Source organism: Rattus norvegicus, chromosome 5 (genome assembly GCF_036323735.1).
Source record: "Rattus norvegicus strain BN/NHsdMcwi chromosome 5, GRCr8, whole genome shotgun sequence".
Lineage (NCBI taxonomy): Eukaryota > Metazoa > Chordata > Mammalia > Rodentia > Muridae > Rattus > Rattus norvegicus.
Window position 1 is genome coordinate 139,313,166 of NC_086023.1, and position 21,286 is coordinate 139,334,451.

The window sequence follows — 21,286 nt, forward strand, 5'->3', positions numbered from 1 at the left end:
GTAAGAGGCTCCCAGGAGTCAGTGGGGGTGACCTTAGCAGAAATGACCAATGGTGGGGAGATGGAACCTGAAGAAACTTCCTTTAGTAGACAGACAGGACCCCCAGTGGACATGGGGTCACCAACCCAACTTCAAACTTTTGATCTAGAATTGTTTCTATCTAAAGGAAATACAGGGACAAAAGCGGAGCAGAGATGGCAGGAAAGGTCATCCAGTGACCAGCACAACTTGGGATCCATCCCACGGGCAGGCCCCAAGACCTGATACTATATTACTGATACTATGCTGTGCTTGCACACAGGAGCCTAGTGAGGCTGTCCTTTGAGAGAGTCTACTAGCAGCTGACTGAAAGATGCTGACACTTACAGCCAACCATTGGAATGAAGGCAGGGACCCCTATGGAAGAGTTGGGGAAAGGATTGAGGAAAATGAAGGGGATAGCCACCCCATGGAAAGACTAACAGTGTCAAGTAACCTGGAGCCCTAGGATCTCGCAGGGACTAAGCCACCAATCAAAGAGCATACATGGGCTGGTCTATGGACCCCAGAACATATGTAGCAGAAAATTGCCTTGAGTGGCCTCAGTGGGAGAGGATGCGCCTAATCCTGTAGATACTTGATGACCCAGGGAAGGGGGATGGATGCCTGGGTGGGGGCGGTGTGGTGTGGTGAGGTGGAGTAGGTGAGAGAACACACTCTTAGAGGCAAAGGGGAAGGGAATGGGCCGAATAACTCTTGGAGGGGGGACAGGAAGGAGTAACAACATTTGGAATATAAATAAATAAATTAATTAATTAAAAATAAACCAAACCAAAAACTTTAAAAAATATCAAAATTTTTATATGCTATATATCCGCAATTTTCAATACAGTGGCCACTCTATCAGTGTGATTTCATTTTATAGTAATTACCACCTGCTAAAACCTATCTCCAAATATGTTCAAATCGTAGGGCTAAGGTTTCAAAATTCATAATCCTTATTAATAGGTTTTTGTGACTTTTGGATTTTCTGGCTTTAACTGGTTAGTTGGAAGCTATGTTTATTTTCAATATTTGCATAGAAACAAATATAAAAATATTTGTATTTATTTCTATAAGTGTAAAGAGCTCAATTGTACCTGTTGTATTGTTGTAGGGTACCTTCTAATTCCGAGATATTCTAATAGCAAAAAATATGTACTGATATACATTTTTCTTAACAGTGCAGCCTAGTATTAGTACTTAGAGGTCTCACTGTAGGATTTTAACCATTCTCTTTCTGTCCATTCCCTTTCTTTACAGATGGAGAGATTAATACACAGAGAACCTAACTTGTCAGAGTCAGAGCAAGGCAGAGGTGGATCCAGGAATAAGTCCTAAACTTCGTCACTCCTTGCTTAGTTTTAGTTCATTGACTATGCAGCCTAGTGGTAAGTACCCACTCATACCCTCTGTAAGTAGAACTAAGGAGCCCTAACGAATTTATTGTTACTAATTAAATTTATTATCCTTTTTGTTTTAGTTAGGGTTTTATTGCTGTGAAGAGATACCATGACCAAGGCAGCTCTTATAAAGACAAACATTTAGTTGGGGTTGGCTTACAGTTCAGAGATTCAGTTCAGTATCATCATGGTGGGAAGCATGGCAGCAGACATGGTGCTGGAGGAGCAGAGAGTGCGACGTCTTCATCTGCAGGCAGCAAAAGGAAATTGTATGACCAGGGGTAGCTTGAGCATATATAACCTCAAAGCCTGTTCCCACAGTGACACAGTTCCTCCAAGGCCACACCTCCCTGTAGTGCCACTCCCTGTGACCACCATTCAAACATGAGTCTATGGGGGCCAAACTATTCAAACTACCACACTTTCCTGTTTAGTTTATTTTTAAATTTGGTGTATGCATCTGTATGTATGCATGTAGGTTTGTGCAAATGAGTGCAGGTGCTTAGAGAAGTCAGACAGGGCATTGGATCCCCTGAAACCGGAGTTAACAGGAGTTACAGTCACCTGACATGGGCATTGGGAACCAGACTCTGATCCTCTACAAGAGCAGTAAATGCTTTTAATGGCTGAGCCATCTTTCGAAGCCCCTTTCCTTTTCTTTATACCTATAATTCCTTGTGGTTGTTGTTATTAACGTGAATTTTCCAAGTTGGGAAAGGAGATTGGAAGTTTTACTTCTCAAATAGCTAAAATTATTTTCCTGTTTGGCCAGGCTAGAAATTATTAAGAATGGGAAAAGAAAGAAACAAAGAAAAGAAAAACCTGAAATTTAATGAATTTCTTGTCTCTGTGAGCACCACAATCTAAGCACTTTTTGTTGTTGGATTTTTTGTTGTCATTGTTGTTTGTTTTTTAATTTTTGAGACAAGGTTTTACTATGTAGCACCAGCTGACCTAGAGCTTGTTCTGTAGACCAGATTGGCCTCAAACTCACAGATTCCTCTGCCTCTGCCTCCCGAGTGCTAGGGTTAGAGGCGCCCTCCATCATTCCAAGCTCTTCATGCTAGGCACTTATTTCCTTCTTATTTAAGTATAGTGAAGTAGCCATTGCCTCACCACGCTGAAGCACAGTTGTCCAACTTGGTGTTCTCCAGTAGAGACCACCGTACGTAATTTAAATTTTTACATTAAAAAGATAAAAAACAGAAATTAACAATAACATTGTTAATTACATAAAACATATGTAATTTTATGTAAAATATATGTAATTTTTATATCTAAAAATTATTTTGACATGTGACCAACATAAAAGTCTAATTAAAGGTGTTTAGAATCTATTTAGCACATCTTGACTCAGGTCCTAGGTTTATCAGAAATACCTAATTTGTATTTAGATTTAAAAAAAATTGTAGGCTGGAGAGATCGCTCACCAGTTGGGTGCACTGGCTGTTCTTGCAGAGGACACAGGCTGGGTAAGCACAGAGTGGCTCACAACCATCTCTAGACACACACTGTAAAAACATGCTGGCCAACACGCACAGTTACAGGTGACTGTTTTATCCCAAATATATTTAAAAGTTTTCTCAAATAAACGTAAAAGTCTTCTCAGTAGCTGCAGTCAGTTTTTTTTCCCTGAAATTAATGAAAATACACAGAGCTGCATGCAGACTCACCTCTTGCGGGACTGCAGCACATTGCAGGCACTCGCTCAGCTGCTGGTGTGGCTGGCCGCTGCCATGTCAGCGTGGGCAGCAGACGCAGCACTTCCGCTCGTCACTTCCCGCACTTCACAGCTCTACTCTGCTGCCAGGATTGCGGCCCCAAGACTCCCCGGAACACTGTCTTCCCTTCCGTTGTCACCCTTCAAACCTTCCGTTATAGACCTGCCTCGCCCCTCATGTCCTCCTCTTGCCACCGTGCTTTGTTTAGGATAATGTCTACAACACTCTAATGTGTGGATTCATGTGTTGCTCCTCTTTTTCTAGACCCAAACAGTGGCTGTCTTTGTTATTTTTTTCAGTTCTTATTACCTAGCACAAGGCTGGGACCTATATGTTGTCAGTGAATTTTCATTCTAAGCATGAATGAGTAGAATTTCAATAAGTAAGTAGCAGACCGTTTAGAGATTTATTTTGAAAATAGTATGTTTGAAATTTAATGTACATATCAAATTGAATGACATAGAATATGAAGATTTTACTGCTTTTCTCTCCATTCATCTCTTTGAATCTGATGTCTGAGATACGACAGAGGATATGGCATAATCTGTTCAGATTAGTAGCTCATAAGCAGGGTGGGTGCATTCTTAGACACAAATACATACAAAAATGTGTCCATTTGCTGCTTTGTCAGTACCCAAGTGTTCTTTGGTGCTTAACGAGAGAGAACTCAAGTGTTTACTAGGATCTTAGAGTTTATTTGGTTACTTCTCTTGTCCAACCTATACATCCTTCTCAGCTTGGAAAGTTTTCCTAATCCTTGGTAATAAGTGTTAATCCAGCCTTTCTATTTGCTCATTTTAGGGTCTGAGTAGCCACAAGGCAAGCATTATTATCTAAAAATTTCTGACATGAACCTCCTTGCAAAGAATATCCTTTAAGATCCCTCAAATAAGAGTCTGGGGAAAGGCTCAGCAGCTAAGAGAACTTGCTGCTCCTCCAAAGAACTGGAGTTTGAATCCCAAGCCCATGACATGTGGCTCTCAGCCACCTGTAACTTTAGATGCAGGGGATCTGATGCCCTCTTTTTTTTTATTAATTTATTTATTCATTTTACATCCCAATCAGAGAATGCCCCCCTCCTCACAGTCCCACTCTTACACTCCCCCTCTTTCCATTCTCCCCTTTTCCTCAGAGAAGGTACATTTGATTCCCTCTTTTGACCTTTATAGGCACCCGCATACACATGTGCACAGACACTGCACGCATGTACACACATGCACACACACATGTACACATATACACACGTATTTGTGAAACCCTGCATGAGCAAGCACACACACGTACATCTGAATAAATAGTAAAACAAATCTTTTAAGAAAAGATTCCTCTAATTAATAAAAAAGCTATTTTTAAAATCCCTGCTGAGCACACCATAGAGTATAAGCTGGGGCAAGGGTTTATCTGCTTTATTCCGTGATTTTACTATTTAGGGTAGGGAGTGCTAAATAGCAGACGATAACTGTTGTTGAATGAATAGACCTACATAAGCATGTTCACAGATGTTAATTTTATTTTTCTCATTCTTTGACAGCTTCATCCATGTGTAGAATTAATTTTAGTCATTTTACCCCTGTTTCCCTGCATATTCCGTCTCCCTCTTCTGCTGAATCCTTTTTTCTCCTAAGAAGTTGCCCGCCTACTTTCATGTTTTTGTGCTTGCTTGAGCATAAGTAGGAGGTTATTTACTGTAGTATGGGCAACTCTCCAGTGAAGAAAATGATACTTCTCTCACTAGCAGCTATTAACTGGCAATGGTCCCTTAGGTGGAGGGTGAGACCTCATGAATCTGTCCTCCATCCATGATGAAATGTTGGCTGGCCCAGTCTTGGCTGGTCTTGCTCAGATAACCACAGCTGCTGGGGTTCACTGGGGCAATGGCCATGTTGTGTCCTTAAGACATTTTCACAGCATACCTCCTCATCCTCTGGCCCTTACATTCTGTCTGTTCCCTGAGTCTTGGAAGGAGTGATGTAAATGTCCTGTTGAGAGTAGTAGAAGACGACTGCTTATTCTTGGCATGTTGGCTGTTTTTGAATCTCTGCATTAACTGCTTCCAGCACCAATTAGAAGCTCCTCTGACCAAAGCTGAGAACAATACCAAGCTGTGGGTGTAAACACTAGTAGTTAGAAGGCAATTTGACAACTTGTCCATTTAGCAAAGACAACTTATAAGTTCTCCTTTAGGGACTATGGTCATCCAGTCATGGACTTGTTAGTAGGTCTACAGTACCAGGCACGGGTTGCCCTCTGTGGATGTGCCTCAAATCAGAAAGCTGCTGCACAACTATCCTGGTAGGACACTACTGTGCCTTGCAGGGTTCACAGCTGGGTAAGACGCGTCAATTGCTCTTTCCCTCAGCAGCCTGCACGTCACTTTCTAACACACTGAGAGCTAGCCAGCAGGAAGGAAGCCTCCAGCTCAGGTCCAGCTTGAGTGCTCTGTGCTCTGCAACTGTGTGGTTACATTTACAGGGTTTTCCCATCAAATTCTGATGGGCATCCAAGAACAGTGGCAAAACTCTGTATTTGTTGTTCTAAGGACTTTAGAAATCCCCTAACCAAGAGGGAGGTATCCCACTAAGTATTATTTCCATTTATTTGTTGTTTAACTTTTTTGTAGAATGTTATTTTTTATTTTTCTTTCCTTGCTCTTGTCCCAACTAATTCTTACTGCATCCTAATTTCTCACCTTAAAAAGATACTGATAATGCCTGATATGATATATATGAGACAGTTTTGCATTGACTAGTACACGGGTATAGTCGAAGTTAGTTGAATCTGAAATGAAATTAATACATAAATGCCTAAGCCTTCCTTCATCTAGATATGTGCCCTGTCTTCTTGCCAAGCAAGCAAGTTAACAGTCTTTGGTCATTAGATAATGATTTGAGGAACAACTTGCCATAGGTAGGGCTTTCTGTGACAGAATGTGGAAAGCTAGCCCATCTCAGTGTTTTTGTATGTTTTCAGAGTACTGTGTTAGGTCCTACAGCATACCTGATAGACCCTGCATAGCTTGTGTTTTGAAAAGGGTGGTGGGGAAAGTTTGTCTCCTGGCTGCTGTCTCAGGTTCTTGTTCATAGTCTGCATCCTCTCTCTAGAACTCCTATGCTGCTCCTGCAGGAGTCTCCTGGCAGTTACTCTGATCAGTGGGGTGGCTTTGCAGCCTACTTGCTGCAGGAACAGGCAAGGTCCATTCACAGACCTTTGCTGGTATGTACAGAAAGCACCCTCTGTCGGTGAGTAAGGGAGTTAGCAGGACCATCTTAAAGAATAGCACAGCAACCCTGGTTAATCTCTGTCAGCTATATCTTCTATCCACCCACTCGTGCAAATGCAGCTTCTAATCTGCCATCTTACCTGGAAGTTCTTAATTTGAACTTTTAACTCATCATAGGAAACTGATCCTATTTTCTTCTTTCCATGCAGTCTAGGACACCAGCCTAAGGAATGGTACCACCTACATTTATTGGTGGTGATGGAGAATCTTCTCACTCTAACCCAATCTAGAAGCTAAAAAGATATTCCTAGAAATTTTAAGTGATCCTAGATCTAGTCAAGTTGACAATGATAACCATAAAAGGCTATTTCTCACCAACTTAACATCCAAATATATCACTTTAAGCCTGTCCCATAGATTTATGGAAATCTGATAAGGCAGAATGCATTTACTCCAATTTTAAAAAAATCCCCTAGTCTTGAACAGGTCTAAGGTGTAAATGCAGTCTTTTCTAAAACTCATGCAGTCTCTTAACTGTGAACACCTGTAAGCAGCTTCTACACTTCCTATGTACATTGGTGCAGAATAAACACTCCCTTTCCAGAGGGAGGCAATGGGAGCATACCAGGGAAAGAGCCAGCTAGAGCAAGCCTGACCCACGGAAGGTACCAAATCCTGAAACACTTGCCTTTTTCTTTTACTATATAGAAAAACTGAACCTTTTCAAATAAAACCCTCTTCTCTATTTATATCATTTCCTTAGATGAAGTCTCTGAGGTGCGCTTCTTTATTAAGAACTACTAATGCATGCTGCCACAAATACTGAATTATATTTTCTTTCCTTATGACATCCTTTTCTCTTTCTGTAAAATAGACTGGAATGATGTGAAAAAACCTAAGTATGGTCACTTGTCAGAATCTGCATCTCAATACCAAGGTAAGAAAATACTATTTAGCATGAAAAATTATATTCAATATTTCTCACCATAAAAGTTGTTCTTAGAAGTCTGTGTTTACAACTAACTGGCTCTTTAATTCAAAAGCATATATTACCATTTATAGACATGTCTGTCAAAGGAAATTTATTTTCCTTTGATCTGGAACCCTAGATACTGAGTATAAATAATCCAGCTTAGTGTTATTGCTCTAGGCAGAGTTGCTTGGCCTCCGCATTTCCATTTTATTTATTTAGGCTTAGAAGGGAGGCAAAATTGAAAGTTATGCCTCTGCAGTTATTTTTTTTTCTTTTTTTCGGAGCTGGGGACCGAACCCAGGGCCTTGCGCTCGCTAGGCAAGCGCTCTACCACTGAGCTAAGTCCCCAACCCCGCCTCTGCAGTTATTAATAAGCCCTTTTAAACTGAGATAGTTGTAGTAGTTACATTTTGAAGCCCCCATTTAGCTGCAGAACTTTACCTTTCTATCGTTCTGTTTCAGCCTGTTACCTAGTGACCCATGGTTAACATTTGTTTTCTTTAATAGAGCCTGTGGACATCCTGGAGCTAGGTAAGATTGTTTCTCTTGCTGTTCAATAAGGGGTAACTTATGAGACCAGGGACTTGATTGTAAGCAGTTTTAATCCACTAGGAAAAGAACTCCATGAGTCTTTGTTTCATAATCCAGGAATCACTGTTTGCCTAATTGGCATGTAAATAATTTAGGAGTCATATCAAGTCCTACTTATCAGGAGGCTACAGACCAAGATAGCAAAAAGGGAAGGAGTGTGTAGTTACTTACATAGCACACAGCTAAGACAGGAAACCAAAACAAACTGGAAGCAGATCCTCAGTCTACCAGTCCACACTAAAGCAAACCTCCATTGCTCATAGTACATTTAGTGCAATTTTTCTAAAGGAAATTATTAATAGGGTATGTTGAACCAAAATTAAACTCTTTTTAAAAATAAACTTTCATTTGTAAACTACAGAAAAAAACAGATACATCTGTTATAGTAACAAGTCAGACTGATACTGCATTTAGTTTTTATTTTGCATAGTATATTTCAGGACTAAGATTTGAGGAATAAAATTAATGCTTAAGATTCTCAGTTAGCTTTTAAGGTTTCTACATAAACACCAGTCAGTTTCTTAGGGTCCTGTGATGTCCTGTGTCCCACATAAGCGTTGATATTTACTCAAGTATTTTGATATATTTTGTTACTATAATTCTATGTGTTCAGCAGTATTATAGTGATTATCCATTCTCTTCTTGTCTTTCCTTCCTGTAAGATATTTTTTTTTCTGTCAATCCTGATGTAGAAAACAGCAACTAGAGGAGTAGAGGAGGAGTCCAGCAGAATTCCCCGGGTTGTTGAGAGCTGGCTCTGCCATGTAGCCACTTTGTGACTCTGGTCCTTAGTTTTAGCATTAGTTAAGTGGGAATAATAACCTGTCTTGTCCGAGTCTCAGGACTGGAAGATCACCTGAGCTAGTGAATGTGAACGTCATAGCCTGTTCCTTTACACTGGAGAATTGTAATGCGTTTCCTTCTTCTCAGAAGCTGAGCTCACACTTTAAGTACAATCTGACATTCTTGGAAATGAAGCATTATGATCAAATGAGTGAAGTGAAATGATGAAGGGCAAAGTACCTGAGATTTGGTAAACAAATAATAGATAGGCCTTGATTCTTTAGATTTTTCCTCAAGCGTTATGGCACTAATATGTAAGTAAGAAAACCATGAGCATGGAGTTGGACAGGCTTGACTCAATTCCTCTTCTCTACTCCAAGCAAATTAATCTTTCTGACATACTCCCTCATCTTTAAAATGAACATGAAACAAAGATGCTGAGCTAATGTGATGTGAGCAGGCCAAGGGAGCACAGTCATAGCTGCTGCTGGTTTTGGTCTTGTTGCTAATTTCAGTCATGGTAACAGTTGTAGCTCAGCTCACTACCTGGGCGTGTTGTAAACTGCATGTTTACAGTGAGTTTTGTTACACATGGTACATGAAGAACATCAGTTGGCAAAGGAGTTTATAACTTGGAAGTACGATTTTCCTTAGAGTGATTGGTGACACAGATGTATTCTCTGATATACATTAAGGCTTCATGATCTATTTTTCCGATGAGAATTGAGAGTCAAAGACTTCCAAAGCCTTCACTCTGAAGAAGACCCTAAAATAATCTGCTTTGGAGGGCTGCCTGGCATGTTCAAAGCCCTGGTTTGATAATAAGAGTAATAATTATTATTTGCTTTGGTACAGCATTTGAAAATTTGACCCTTTAGATTGCTTATTGAATATCTTGAGTACCTCACCTTGTTAGGAATTTAATTGTCTCTCCAGGTAAATTGTTTCATATTAGACAGGTATCCATTGAGCCAAATATGTTTTCTCATAATTTCTGTTAACCGTGTTCTAACTTTGGGCCGTACAGAAGAAAGTCCGCTTTCTGCTTATTAGGTGGCAGTTCCAGGGACTGGCTGCTCTCTGCCTCCCTGCCACTTTTACAGTGCAGCCATTGTCACCTCACACCAAGGTAACAGTGCAGCTTGAGCGACTGTCCCCTAAACATATGAGTATTCTATTTCTCCTTAACATATGCATTAGTTCCTTGTCTTGATGTTATAGCAGAATACTTAACAAAAGCAAGTTAGGAAGAAGGGTTTCTTTAGTTTGAGTTCATACTCATGGACAGTGGTGTCAGGAGCTTCAGACAGCTAGCCATCCATATCCACAAGCAGGAAGCAGAGGGAGATGAGTGCCTCTACTCAGCTAAATCTCAACATCTTATCTATTCTGGAACCCATTGAGTGGTGGTGTTTACAGTCCCTGTGATTCTTTCCACTTCGGTTAACCCGCTCATAAATTTGTTTCTAGCTCCTATTGTGTTGACTGTATTAACCATGTGGTATAAAGAATCCTTTAATACCCACACTCTGTCTATATCTCTTTTTGAAACTTTTCTCTGAAACAGTTTGCTCTTGCTTTGACTCCTGCTTATCTTATCCTTTTATACTTAGGAGCCCGAATGCTATTGCCTCTGGGAAGCCTTCCACAAACCTTCTGCGTGCTCCTACAGCACCCTCCACCTCTCCAAGTGCAGCTCTCACCACACCTTTCTGCCATGGATCACTTAGTTTCTGTCCTTCACTAGACTGAAGCTCACAGGAACGAGGGCAATATTTTGATCATGGTTGTATCTGCAGTGCCCAGCACAATACTGTAAATAAGTCTTGGAAGAATGGGTGAGGAAATGACTCTGAGAACTTGCTTTCTTACTTGTGACTAATGTTAATGGATTATTTCTTTCGTTGGTTCACAGGTGACATATTTTCAGAACTCTAACACAAAGTCACCATTTTTATTTTGTGTGCTATCTCTCTCAGAGTCAGGCCAAAGTTAATGCCTACATGTGATGTTACTAGTCCAGGACAGAAGTAGGACTTGTGTGCTTCTTTCTTGCTTTCATTTACCAAAACGTTGGCTAAGCTGCACTAAACTTCAAGGCACTGTGTTCAACAGTAAGGGTTGAATAAACAGTCCCCATCCATAAAGACTTTAACTAGCTCACCACAGCGATATGACGGGATGAGTATGGAAGGAGCTGAAAGGGGATGAGGAAAATCAGAAAGCTTTGCACATAAAATAGTGGTTTTGTTGAGTGCTTTCAGTGTGCAGAGGTGGGATGGTATGAGGTGCTAAGGTAGGAGGCCAAGCAAAGTATCCGAAGTTTGTTTGAGGAAAGCCTTTGCTTCCATCCAGAATAAGCTGCATGATTCTGGGCCTGTGAAGCCTCTTGAACCCAAACCTTCAGAAAGCACAGCTTTTCTTCATTGACTGGAAAGATGAGCTTATTTCTATTTCATAACAACCTCAAGTAACCTTTCTTTTTCTTTTTTTCCTCAGTGAAGAAACTACATGAAAATGTTATTCAGTGTCACAGCTGAAACTTTTTTTGTTTGGTTTATTTGGGATGGTGTTGTTTTGTTGTTGTTATTTTGGGGTTTTGTTTGGATGTGTGGTTTTTGTTTTACCCAACCTTCTGCTCTAGTCTCAAGGCATTTGATAAAAGACGGTACATACTAAATCACTCATACTTCTCTGCATGAATGTTTTAAAACCCCAAACCAGACAGTTGGAATGTATATTAATGAGCTCCTAGCACACTGAGTCTGGGGGCTAAGCTGCCACTTGAAACTCCCTCCCCTTGTTAGCCAGGTATTTGAGGAGCACCTGGCTTTTAGCTAAGAGGTTTCTTTGTGGTATATTTGAGAAACACTAATAATACAATTATGTTCCTGTTATTTATTTTCAAAAGTTAATTTTTGGTTAGATGTTTTACTGTTATCTGATCCATTAAAATGTCAACCTAACAGTTTCAAAGGGTTCTGGATGATATTTTGTGAGTTCAACTTAACGTTAGATATTTTAGAACAACTGGAATTATTGGGGCTATATATGCTACCATGTATTAATCATCTGGAAAATGCCAAGAACACAGTGCGAAAGGTATGCGTTATTAAGAGAACCCACTCAGGCAAATTATTTAAATTGATTGTAAAATTACTTGGAGCAGTGCTCCTGATGCTGGGATAGACAGATTAATGAGAAGAACAGAACAGCATCCAGAGATAGATCTAATAATATATAAAACAAAATAGAAAAGCAAAGTGATTTCAAATCCATGGAGAAAAAAATAGTTTATTCAGTAGATGACATTGGAGCACATTTACTAGGGAAAAAAGTAAGAAAGGAAAGCTAGATGCTTGCCTCATTTATTTTATAAACTAAATTACAAGAAGACCAAATGCTTACATATGAAAAAACAAACTGGAGACATTCTTGAAGAAAAAATGAATTAATATTTTTTATAATATCGGTGAGGAAAATGTGATATGAAATCCAAGAAGCCATAAAAGGGATGGTGGAGAAACATAAGGGCAAACCCTTCCGAATGAGACAAGCATTTTAATGATATAGATGAAGGGCTAATGTTTGCAAAGACCTTAAACTCTGTGAGAAATGGAAGTTTGTTACAGAAAGATAGCTAAAAATAAAAACTAGTTACTAAGCCTCCAAAGGTCTTCAACCTTTTCAATAATCAAAGAACAGTCCAAAAAGTATACTTGCATTTCATTTTGTTTTGTTATGTTTACTGTTAAGATTTATCAAATTTCCTAGCACATGAGAAGCTAGGGCAGTAGCACTGCTAGTTTGAGGTCAGCCTAGGGTAAGTACCAAGTTTCATGCCAGACTGGGCTGTATAAGTGAGACCCTGTCTTTAAAAAAAATCAAAAGCTAGAAATTGTCAAAACATAATTTTAGCAAAGGCATGAAATATATATTTATAATGCTTATTTATCTATTCTTTGAGAATTGTAGATGTGCACAGAGTGTGGCTTGGTCATGCCTACCCTCTCTTCACTCATGTCTTGTGATTTAACAGAGATAGAAATACTCTTTGCAGAGGATGTTTCTTTGGGTCAAAGCCTAAAATACCCAGTTTGTCGGTTAATCCTCCTCTTGGGTATTCCCCTAGGAAGACCATCTTAGTCAGACTTCCATCACTAACTCAGACCTGAGAGTAGGAGGAAGCAAGAGAGGGTGGTGGTGTGAATATGACCAAAGTGCTTTATATGCTGTACAAAGTATCCTAATGAAACACATGGTGTATAATTAATGTATGTTAATAACAGCATAAGAAGCTCAATGCAAGAGAATTAAGGGAGGAGAGATTTATTTTAGGTTGTTGTTTCAGAAGTTTTGGTCATGGTCAGCCAGCCTTGTTGCTTTTAGGTCTATAGGAAAGCAGATGTATCAGGGAAGAAGGAAGGAGGGAGGGATGGAGGGAGGGAGGGACGGAGGGAAGGAAGGGAAGAAGGAAGGAAGGAAGGAAGGAAGGAAGGAAGGAAGGAAGGAAGGAAGGAAGGAAGGAAGGAAGGAAGAAAGGTGATTGTCTTATTGTAAAGAAGGTAAAGAAGAGTAACAGAAAGAGATTAGATAAACCCTTCAAAGGCACACACCAAGCAACCAGCCTCTGAATTAGATTCCATCTTCTACCATGTGACCACCTCCCAGGAATCTGCTGACTGCTGACAGTCTGAATCTTTGAATAGGTGAAGCCATTGATAAGGTCAGAGCCCTCATGATGTATTCATCTGTGAGAACACCTCCTCAGAGGCCCAGGAAGAGGCCTTAATAAGCTCCTAAGGGTCTTTCAGTCCAACCAAGTTAACAGTTAAGACTATCAGAAAGATCATTTTAAAAGTACAGGTGGGTACACAGAGATATGGACTAAGAAATCAGGTAGCACTTAGATGACCATCACACGTTGCTAGGATCTGTTAGGTTACAGGGCATACGCACAACTAAACAGTGCTTTGACAGTGATCAAAGACGTTGATCATTATTATTGCTCTTAAGGACTTTCCTTTGCACATCTAAGTAGAATGAAGTGGATCCCTAAGGGGAAAAACCAGTCAGAGTAGGCTTGCTTCAATAGGCTTGCTTCTTTGTAGCTTGCATCAGCTTTCACACCGCTCGATCCCTTTCAGATGTTTAGCCCATTTCATGTGCTAGGTGTGTCTTATACAGCAGAATGCAAGGTAAATTCCATAAGGTAGGGATTTTGGTTAAAGTGCCTACTCTATGAAAGTGCAGTAAACATGTGTTGAATAAGTAATTGAAAACTCAAATTATAACATTTGAATGCTTTAAATAACACGGACACTTTTAAACACTTGTTTTATATGTGCTTAAATTATAAAATATTATATGTTTGTTAGTAATATTAGTCAAGTGATTGTAGATCCCAAGTATGAACTAAATTTCCCTTTACTGGGTTTGGAGAGGTGGTTTAACAATTAAGATCACTTGCTGCTCCTGAAGAGGACCTCAGTTTGGTTCCCAGCACCTAGGTCAGGTGGCTCATCTCTAACTCTAAGGAGATCTGAGGCCCTTTTTTTTGGGACTCTGTGGACACCCACACACATGTGTACATGCTCAAACATTGACATAACATACATAATTAAATTAGCAAAAATAAAATATAAAATTTTCCTATACTACGTTCTCACGGCGATCTGTTTTACCTTGTTAAACTTACCTCATTACAGTATTACTTGTGCAAGTAAGTTTAATATTCTGCTCATCTGAAAGTGTCGGAACATATAACACAGTTCTTCATACTTGAAAGGATATTATGTATTTATCAGATGAATTTATATACAATTGTATGCATCATATATGCAACTATCTCTGTCTTTCAGATGAGTAAACGGAGGCTTGGAAGGTTAAATTTGCCCAAGATATTTGCTATAAAAGCAACATTTTTTGACTTATACTTAAACTAAATCTTAACATATACCTTGTTTACTGTCATTTCTTTTGTGATTATTTTAATGCTTGCAGATTCAGAATCATATAATAGTTTACTTTATGATAAACATGAAAGAATGTGTTTAAATAGTCTGATAGGTTAGTTTTTCCTGTCTCTTCTCTTCCTTTTCCTCCCTCCCTCCCTCCCTCCCTCCCTCCCTCCCTCCCTCCCTCCCTCCCTCCCTCCCTCTCTTCTCTCCTGAAAACCAAGGGGCAGTCAAATAGAAGGAAAAAATTATGGTTCAAATCAATTAGCCATCATGGTGGGTGGGCTGCCCTGAACAAATTCCTCTTTACTCAGTAATAGGAGATTTTCTACATGGTATATGCCTGGGGCTTCTGGCCTTTTACCTTATAGCATGGGAATTGATTAGCATGGTTGATAGGTATAATAGGCAACTGTAACTAATACTATCATAATTCCTAAAACCAGAGTCTCTTGGGTACTTTTGATCAGAACTCAAGCTAATAAAAGCAATTGCCCAGAATTGGCCATACCTTTAACCTGTGCTGCTTCCTATCACATTAGGCATGAGCCATATATACATTTTAAAATTATTTGAAGTCAAATAAAATTTAGAATTTAGTTCCCTACACTAGTCACGTTTAAAATATTCAGAAGTTATATGTATCTAGTGTTATCTTACTGGATACATAGTTCATTTCTGTCAGCATAGAAAAGTTGAACTGGAGTTGCTGCTCTTGATGGTGGAGAGCTTAAGGGTCACAGTTCAGTGAAATCCAAGATTTAAAGTTTGATTTAAGTCTTTCATTTGTAAGGATGTAATAATAATTTGCAATGTTTTCTTTTTCTAATAGCAAGTAATGATAACATTATTCAGTCTTTAACTTAAGACCTTCTCGGCTAATAGTTATAATACTATCAAAATTAAATTTTGGTAACCTCTTTAAATCTTCATTCCAGGAAGTTACCCTTTCATTTACTGTATGGACTGTCTAGTCATGTTGTGTAATCATTGACTGGTTTGTGAGAAATTTCAGAACCCTGGCCAGACTTAGTTGCTTAGTTATGGACGGTGGGAAAGGGACAAAACAGCAGGTATAAAGTCATAGAGTGTGAAGTCTTGGCATCGTCTTTGTAGTGATTTAGATATCATTATTCAGTGACTCATTTTTATTCCCAGCATCTAGTGCTTTTTGTATGGGCCAAAGGGGCCTTGTGCTGCTCCACCTCAGAGGAAACTTCAAGAAATGCTGGTTTGCTACAGTGTTTTAGCTTGTGAGAGTCTCTGGGACCTTCCCTGCTCCATCATGGGGTCACCTCTAGGTGGGTATTAGGGGGAAACTGTACATTGCTTTAATTTTGAAATAAAGAATTGGTAATCTTTTCGTCATTCAATGCTATTCGTATATAATAGCCTATGCCTTTCTATGTTGTCCTGGCCTCTGTCAACCTTAAGAATTGCTTCTCTTGTTCAACCGCTCTTTACACTTTCTAGAGTTCCTTAAGGCAGTATGAAGAGATGATTCTGTAGACAGCCAGTCTCCCCTTCCTTACTGCCATCAGGATTGCTTCCCAAGCCCTACTTGGGTTAGATTATCACATACTCTCCATTCTGTACGTAGCACAGTACAGCATTCTGTGCTGGGAGTGGCGATTTAAAAGGTGAGGGCTAGAGTGTATTTATCTCACTCATGTTGCTTTCCCTCCCCTGAAATCTTCTTGCTCATATCTCTAGGTAGTCTTCGCTTTATACCTGCTAAGCTGTGACGTGGGGTTAAGCCATATTGGGTGCTAAGTCATGCTACCTGACAGCGTTTCAGGGCCTCTTTAGGAGTCAGATTGTGCAAAGCAAACAATTCTCCTACCACCTTCTGCCTTTTCTGCTTTCTGTGGACTTCTTGATACTTCTTTACTACCCTATATAGGGAATACTAATATACCCTACTTCAGAATTTTTGGTCAGTATAGGAACTAACATGAAAAACAGTGAAAGTCATCTTAAGCCTGATTTTCAAGTGTTAATTTAAAAAGACTCACCCAGGGCACTTGGATTCTTCCCTCTAAGATCATTTTTGATTAAGATCAAATAGGAAAGCAAACGTTTAAATTAGTCTGCTAAAGGTTTACTTACTGTTCGTGTAAAGCGCATCCTGAAAGCATCTTTTTAGGAAGTTATCTGTGATGGGGATTTCTGTTTCCTTTACAGGTCATTTTACCTGGGACAAATACCTAAAAGAAACAAGTTCAGTCCCAGCACCTGTCCATTGCTTCAAGCAGGTAATTGATTTTCAACATCATTAGTAGGTGGGAGACAGTGTTTTCTGGTGCTTGAGTAATCTGATCATGAGGTAGGAGCCCTTTGACTTCTTACCTGAGGATTCCAACGTAAAATTTTATTAGAAGGACCCAAGTAAAAGTTGGTCACTGAGTTTAATTTAGCACCAGGCATTTCCCTGACTTCATTCCAAGTAACACCTTCTTTCCTCCAAGGTAATTCTGTTACTAATTATACTGAGTCTTTTTTCCCCTGTAGCTCTTAATTCAGAGAGACAGAAAAGAGGATTGTGGATTTTAGCTAGTTCTTGAATATAGAGCAGTATTTTCCTGTGTTCAACACCTCTGTCACAATCTTACCTTTCTTTAAAAACACAGAACCCAGCCTTAATAAGTGACATTTTTGGAGTAATTTAGAGCCTCCCACATTAAATTAAGTGTTCCAGACAATGTGTGGGTGTTGTTGCCATGTCTGTGTAATAAGGTTGGTGAGTACAGTAGTGCACTGTTGCTAAACAGCAAGATGTCACCAGTTCTCCACATGACCCTCCTTTAGTCCTCAAGCGTTTCCTCATCAATGCTTCACTTGTCTACGAAAACAGACATAATTCTGGTTAACTGAGATAGTATAGTCTAAACATATTTTTACCTAAAACATTCTTCAGTCAAAATACACTAAGCAGTAGCTTTCGAGACACCAAAGATCCAGCAACTGAACAGTGATGTGAGAAATGGGAACAAATGAGCTCGGCCTGTGTGATCTGTCTTCTCACTGCCTGGACCAGATCGTCTTCACCATCAGACGCCCTAATTCAAGCATACGGAACCAAGAGTCCAGGCACATTGAAGTAGCTAGAATTTACAGGGAAGTGTGTCGGAGAAGACGGGTGTTTAACATAACAAAGCCGAACAGGCCTACAGGGGCTCATCTTTAATTACACAGGAAAGCAATGCTGCTGAGTAACAGGAACCTACTTCAGACAATGCAAAGTCAATCTGAATATTAGAAGACAGCTGATACCCACATAAGACTGAGCATAGTTCCTGGAAAACTCTTTTATTAATTGGGCATTGGGAGAATACTCAGAAAGTCCTTTTAAAATAAGTCATACCCTGAACAGTGCTCTATACTCTCATAAAAAAAATCATAAAAACAACACTTAAAGGGCTCAATCTGCCCTTAGGAAACTTTATCTAGAAACAAATCATAAGAGATCTATAGAAAAATAAAATATCTAATACTCAGTGATAGAACCCACAGTACCTAAATCCAGTCAAAGATCACTGGGCGTGCAGAGGCAGAGGAGTGCAGTCAGTAGTGAAGAGAATAATTGATTGGTTCAAACGACTCAGGACTATACAGAGCACAGAACAGCAGGTAAAACCTTAAACTATTAGTTTAATTATTTAATAGGTTCAAAATGTAAGTAGAGAAATGAGATGTATCAAAACTCAACTATGTGTAAAATTAAAAATACTCTGGTTAGTATTAATGTTAGAAGAAAATATTAAGCTTTGAGACACAGAAACAGAAATTATCCAAAGTGAACCACAGAGAGAAAGCAGTTCAGATATAAATGAAAAGAGAGCAGCAAGCCATGGCTTCTGCTCGCCACATAGATGTGTAATCGGAGTTCCCAAAGAGAAGGGAAAGAGAAAAGAGTGTGTGAGGCTAAGATAGCCCCATACATTTTTTAAATGGTTGTGTTTTAAAAGAAGACATCGATGAGTAAAAGATAACAGAGCAAAAGGGATTCTCATATGCTGTTAGCAAAAATACAGTGTCTTACTATTGACAGAAAACATACTACTGAAGGGGAAAAAGCCCTTAGAATTGAATAATTTAACTAAAAAAATTACCTCTGTATTAAGTTAGTATTCTAGTTAATGATTTAAAATAATCCAGCAAGATATATAACACAAGAGAAACTTCCACTTAAAAATAGCAGCCAAAGGGTTGTGGTGGACTTACAAATATCCACCTAAGATATAGAAAATATCTCACTAAAATAAGCTCTGTGATAATTAAAAATCATAAAAGGAGGCGCTGAGGAGATGGCTCAGTCAGTAAAAGGCTTGTTGCTCAGACTCCCTAGCACCCAGATGAGAACACAGTGTGACAGCCTGCACCTGTAGACAGACATCACCAACCTCTGACTGCCACACACACACATGCACACACACACACATACACATGCACACGTACACACACACACACACACACACACACACACACACGCGCGCGCGAGATAAGAAAGAACAACTGAGGAAATCATCTGACTTTGACCTCCAGCATACATATGCATACATATACATGTGCAGACACATAAATATGTACACATAGAGTATACCACAAAATACATAAAGGAACATTTTCAGAATTATAAACTTCTGTTCTTCAAAATCCATACCCAAAATTTGTAGAAGAATCAGAAGAGAAATGAACTAGAGGAGAAATGAACACAATGGATAAAAGAAATAATCTTTTGAAAAGATAAACAAAATCAACAAGCCTTAACTAAAGGAAGAGTGAGGGCCCAGATAAAATTCCAGATGAAAGTAGAAACATCACAACTTAGAGTAGAAATGATTTTTGAAAAAAAATAGGAAATGCTAATAAAATAGAAAAATTTTAAGACCTGTATAACCTATCAAAGTTGAACCAAGAAGATATGAAAACCAGAACGGGGCTCTAGAAAGATGGCTGCGTGGACCAGAGCACATGTATGTATGTATGTATGTATGTATGTATGTATGTATGTATGTATGTATGTGATGTACGGCCTCAGACACCCTATACAGTGGAGTATGAACTTGAACTTCTGATCCTCCTGCATCTGCATCCTAGTTTGTGCAGTGTTGGGAGTTGAATCCCAGGCTTTTTACACAGTGGGCAAGCACTCTACCCACTGAACCACACCCCAAGCTCCTGAATTTATCCAAACTTAAAGATCTAACACTAATGCATCTCAAATCATGAAAGAAAAGGATCATTGTATGTGTCTGCAACAGGGAAACAAGGATGAGGTGTAAAAAGTAGCAAGTCATACTCTGTTTGAAAATGTTAGAATGTTATTTAGCACCTGTGTGCTGAGTTTTAAAGATTAGAAATCAACTGAAATGGGAAGGGGGACCCTTCTCCACCTATTCTGTTGAGCTTGAAATACCTGTTGCCAAAGGCTGAAAACAACATAAGAAAACCCTAGAACAATAAACCCTGATAGACAAAAATGCAAATATCCTCAAGAAAATACTTGCAAATTAAAACCAAAAGCTTGCCAGATCATATACCATGTTCAGGTTGGTTTGTTTCCAGACATGTAAGAATGCTTCAGAATACGCAAGTCAAATACTTATTATATAATGTATACATAATACATGCAATGAATTATAAAATTCACATGATCATCTTAATAGGTGCAGAAACAGCAGCATAGCTTTTAGTGTTCTTCATGATAGAAGTCCTGAATATATTAGGTATAGAAGGATTGTACCTTAACGTGATAAAGCTTGTGTCTGACAGACATTTAGGCAGCATCTTACTGAATAGAGAAAACTGAAAGCATTTTCTCCCAGGTAATATTAGAAACTATCCTGCTGTTGTGGTTTACATGGCCCTTAAAATTTAGTATTGCCACAGCTCTTCTGTAGTATAATACTAGAAACTTTAACCAGAGCACTTAGGCAAGAGATAGAAGGAAAAGCCAATTAGCCTACTCTTGTCAGATGATACAGTTGTGCCGGAGGTGAGGGGATAGAGGCATGAGTCCACACTGTTGCTCTTAGCAGCCTGAGCAGTTCCCTGATCTTTTACAGACCTTGACTCAAAAAATACTTACATTCCTGGCTTTGATGCAGAAAAGAACTTCATAATGGAGCATTATGAAACAATTGTTCATTTTTATTATTAACTGTGGTTCAATCTATACCTTATTATGAGACAAACATAGGTATGGACTTGTGAAGGGAAAGTTGTAATTACTTTTCAACATTAGTTATATGTACTACCAACAATGCAAATATCCATCAATAAGTGAGCGAAATGGAGTATGTCCATCCAAGGTTAATTAATAACTTTTGGGCTCTCTGCAGAGAGGGAAATGGAAAAAGCTCCTAACAATAGGGTTTCTTTAGGATGATGAAGATATTACAAAAATAGGTGTGGTGTTTGTACAACCATGAATATGCTAAAAAGCATTGAGTCATATGCTATAAAGGAGTTAGCTTTTGATGTATGTATGGGTCACACATAAACCTATCATCATTCAGCCATTCTTTTAGAAGTTTTTGCAAGAGAAAAGAAAGTGACCCTCCATCTATCTGAAGATGTAGTAAATAGCAGATCTGAAATATTTGGGGAAAGCCAGG

At 39.1% G+C, this 21,286-nt stretch overlaps 1 protein-coding gene across 8 annotated transcripts in view; it reads left to right on the top strand.

Moving 5' to 3' along the window:
* Positions 1-21,286, top strand: part of Scmh1 (Scm polycomb group protein homolog 1) — a 124,767-nt gene that overhangs the window by 36,814 nt on the left and 66,667 nt on the right. For 3 of the 8 annotated variants that reach the window (XM_039110305.2, XM_039110302.2, XM_039110300.2), the window contains exons 2-6: positions 1,282-1,409; positions 6,244-6,381; positions 7,237-7,299; positions 7,843-7,866; positions 16,851-16,921. In XM_039110305.2, coding sequence (XP_038966233.1) covers positions 1,397-1,409; positions 6,244-6,381; positions 7,237-7,299; positions 7,843-7,866; positions 16,851-16,921 — 309 coding nt within the window. In that variant the 5' untranslated portion in view covers positions 1,282-1,396. Of the gene's footprint in view, positions 1-1,281; positions 1,410-6,243; positions 6,382-7,230; positions 7,300-7,842; positions 7,867-10,322; positions 10,548-15,824; positions 15,968-16,850; positions 16,922-21,286 lie in introns of those variants that run through there. The other 5 variants (XM_039110303.2, XM_063287983.1, XM_063287984.1 and 2 more) reach the window with 4 other exon arrangements.